The sequence below is a fragment of the Sapajus apella genome, unplaced genomic scaffold, assembly GCF_009761245.1.
Source record: "Sapajus apella isolate SASKATOON/1434 unplaced genomic scaffold, GSC_monkey_1.0 scaffold70, whole genome shotgun sequence".
Classification (NCBI taxonomy): domain Eukaryota; kingdom Metazoa; phylum Chordata; class Mammalia; order Primates; family Cebidae; genus Sapajus; species Sapajus apella.
In genome coordinates, this window is record NW_022437010.1 from 1,125,352 (window position 1) to 1,128,820 (window position 3,469).

Below are 3,469 nucleotides of genomic sequence, written 5' to 3' on the forward strand. Positions count from 1 at the left end.
GACAGGTTTTCACATGTGGCTTACGATGGTTCCTTGTGTGACCAGGCTTCTCTACTCCTTAACGCTTTACCACCCAAAACAATTCCATTTTTTTTCAGTAGCAAGAAAAAAAGGTTTTACTTCAAAGTCATTCCCTTTAAATATGATTAACATTCAACAAGTACAGTTATAGAAAAAAATAAAATTGTTTTCATTACATCTATCATCTATGGTAGTAATTGCTTTTTGTTAGAATAAATAAATATTTAGAAACTCAATGGGTTACAGGAATAGTAAAGCAGATTTCACATTTTTTCTGAGCTGACAGGACTTTTTGTCATCATTAACACTGAAACCATTCTTAAAATCTACCTTCTCTGGTATCCTAAATATGACTTTATTTCACCATCTCTTAGTAAATCCACCTCAGGAAATGAAATCAGGACACCAGTAACAGAGTCCTAATTCTCACAGAGAAATTATTCCCTGATGCTATTAACCTTTCTAGGCCTCAGTTACTTCACCTGCAAAATGGGAATAATTATATGAGGTCCTCACAAGACCATTGTGAGGTTTGAATGAAATTCAATACATAAACGACTACCAGAATGCCTGGAACACAACCGGCCCTCACTCTGTCTCCTCCTTTCTCTCTCTCTGTTGATTAAACTCTGATTTAACCCCTAATTTGTAATTGTTGATCTCCTGGGCCTGGTATCATGCTACACAGACCTGTGCATTCCTGTATTAAAATACAATCACTCTGTAAGATTCTCCAGACAAGACTATCTGGTGTTGACATTATTGCCAAGATTTTTAGAGTGAAAAAGCTCTTATTTTTCCTTTTTGTCTCAGTACATGTCCTGTACATAATAGACACTCAAGAAATGTTTATTGAATGCAGGCTGAATGAATGAATGGATGAATGAATGAGGGATAAATAACATGAGATGCTCATTTACAACTGAAGGCTCTTAAAAATCGAGCCCCTCCTACCAGTACCAGGCATTGTAAAGCTACTCAGAGAATACTATGGTGCAATTAAAAGCCTCACAGGATAGAATTTGGTCTCTATTTTGCAAGTAAGATAATACCGGGGAGAGGGGGGTCACAGAAGAGGAAAGTGTTCCAAGCTTCAGACAGATCTATGCGATAGCACCTCTCTTGAATGCTTATCTTCATTCTTGCAAGGACTTTTCAGTGTTCTCAATGGAAAACATGACATAGGGGCCAGCCTACGTTCCAGTATATAAGAGAGAAATGTTCTATTCCCCGAGGTCCTTTTACCGAAGCAACAGACAGTGAATTCTGTCTTAAAGCACATCCTGTTTCTTGTTAATGACTTTATACTATATACGGAACTTTGGCCATGAGTAAACCAAAAATGCTAGTGTTGAAACTTGGAAACAAAATCAATTCTCCATTCACGTAGCTTACGTTTTCAAGGAAATTGGTGAATTACCCAGAAAGCTGTTTCAATACCTGTCTGGTTGAGCAGAGTGGTGACTGTTAATGTGTTTATAAAAGATTCCTTCTTCAAAGAAACCTAATTCTTATTTTCCTAGACAGTATTATCTACAATTCTCTTTTTCATTAAAACATTTGTATATGATGAGTATCTGGTGCAAAGATCTGATATCATTTAATTTATCATTGATCATAACAATAAGCTAATATGGAGGTGAACATCAAGAAATGGCAAGACTAAAACTGGCCAAAGTGCCCAGCCATCCTGTTAGCGTATTTCACAGTGTCCAGTGGATTTTTTTTTTTTTTTGATACAGAGTTTCGCTCTTGTTGCCCAGGCTGGAGTGCAATGGTGTGATCTCGGCTCACTGTAACTTCTTCTCAGGTTCAAACGATTCTCCTGCCTCAGCCTCCCGAGTAGCTGGGATTACAGGCGCCCGCCACCACGCCTGGCTAATTTTTTTGTATTTTTAGTAGACACAGGGTTTTTCCATGTTGGTCAGGCTGGTCTTGAACTGCCGACCTCAGATGATCCACCTGCCTTGGCCTCCCAAAGTGCTGGGATTACAGGTATGAGCCACCACGCCCGGCCTGTCCGGTGGATAATTTAAGTATAATTATGTAGCCAGGTCCTGAAGCTGTAAATGTGGTCCTGAAACCATTAACATTAGGAAGGCAAAAGTCTCTCCCAAAGACGGGCTCCTCTTCCCAGCTGCAATTTCCCTTCAGTCAGGGGTTACCATAGCTCAAAAATACCAGCTGGGTTGTATGGCAGTTTCACTCTGATTGAGGGTTCTTTCGCGATGCCTCAGCTCTAGGCATTCCACAGTAAGGGGGTAGGTATTAAGCTCAAACTTGTTAGCAAACAGGCTTGGTGAATTAACCAGCCACTTTAAGTCTCCATTTCCATAGATACAAATACCGTGTACATAGTGGCCTGCAAAAGAAAGAACAAGAAACACAGTCAAAACATGCTTGCTTTCAAAAGGGTGATGGACTTAACAGAATACTAGAGTTACTCTCTGACTGGGTAACTACAACTGTGCCAAAATGCCACGGGATTCAAATGAAATATGACTGTGCAGTCTCAGCCCACAGGGAACTGGAACTCTAGTTAGAAGAACAACAGGCACAGCTGGCCGGGCACAGTGGCTCATGCCTGTAATCCCAGCACTTTGGGAGGCTGAGGCGGGCGGATCATGCGGTCAAGAGATTGAGACCATGGTGAAATGCCCTCTCTACTAAAAAATACAAAAATTAGCTGGCCGTGGTGGCACACACCTGTGGTTCCAGCTACTCAGGAGGCTGAGGTGGGAGAATTGCTTGAACCCAGGAGACGGAGGTTGCAGTGAGCCGAGATCGCACCACTGCACTCCAGCCTGGTGCCTGGCAACAGAGCAAGACTCTGTCTCAAAAAAAAAAAAAAAAAGAACAACAGGTACGAATCCATATTTGAAGAAAATGAGAGTTAAATCATACAAGGCATACAATACTTTTATATCATTTTAAATTTGTGTTAGTAACATTATAGGTGTTACTTTGGGCTGGATGATTCTTTGTTGTGGGGGCTGTCCTGTGTTTTGTAGGATGTTTAGCAGCATCCTTGGCCTCTACCCACTAGATACCAATAGCATCTTCTCCTCAATTGTGACAACCAAAAAACATCTGCAGATATTGCCAGATGTCCTGTGGGTGAGCAAAATCACCCCATTTGAGAAACACCTGTTACTATTTTCATTATTATGTTAATTGTTGTGGTAATTGTCAATATTAATATTAAAATTGTGTTAGTAACATTATAGGTGTCAGAAGGCCATTCATACGCAGTTGTCCCCTCTTAGCTGCAGTTTTGCTTTCTGAGGTTTCAATTACCCCAGGTCAGCCATGATCCAAAAATAATAAGATATTTTGAGAGAGAAAGAGAGAGAGCACATAACTTTATTTTTCTTTTTTTGAGATGGAGTTTTGCTCTTGTTGCCCAGGCTGGAGTGCAATGGCACAATCTTGGCTCACCGCAACCTCT

General features: G+C 40.6%; 1 protein-coding gene across 2 annotated transcripts in view; it reads right to left on the bottom strand.

The window, feature by feature from the left end:
- Nucleotides 1-1,945: 1,945 nt before the first annotated feature.
- Nucleotides 1,946-3,469, bottom strand: part of LOC116531267 (N-acetyllactosaminide beta-1,6-N-acetylglucosaminyl-transferase) — an 87,952-nt gene continuing 86,428 nt past the window's right edge. The window contains exon 3 of one of the 2 annotated variants that reach the window (XM_032249971.1): nucleotides 1,946-2,383. In XM_032249971.1, the coding sequence (XP_032105862.1) occupies nucleotides 2,193-2,383 (191 nt within the window). In that variant the 3' untranslated portion in view covers nucleotides 1,946-2,192. The remainder of the gene's footprint in view (nucleotides 2,384-3,469) is intronic. The other variant, XM_032249972.1, reaches the window with a different exon arrangement.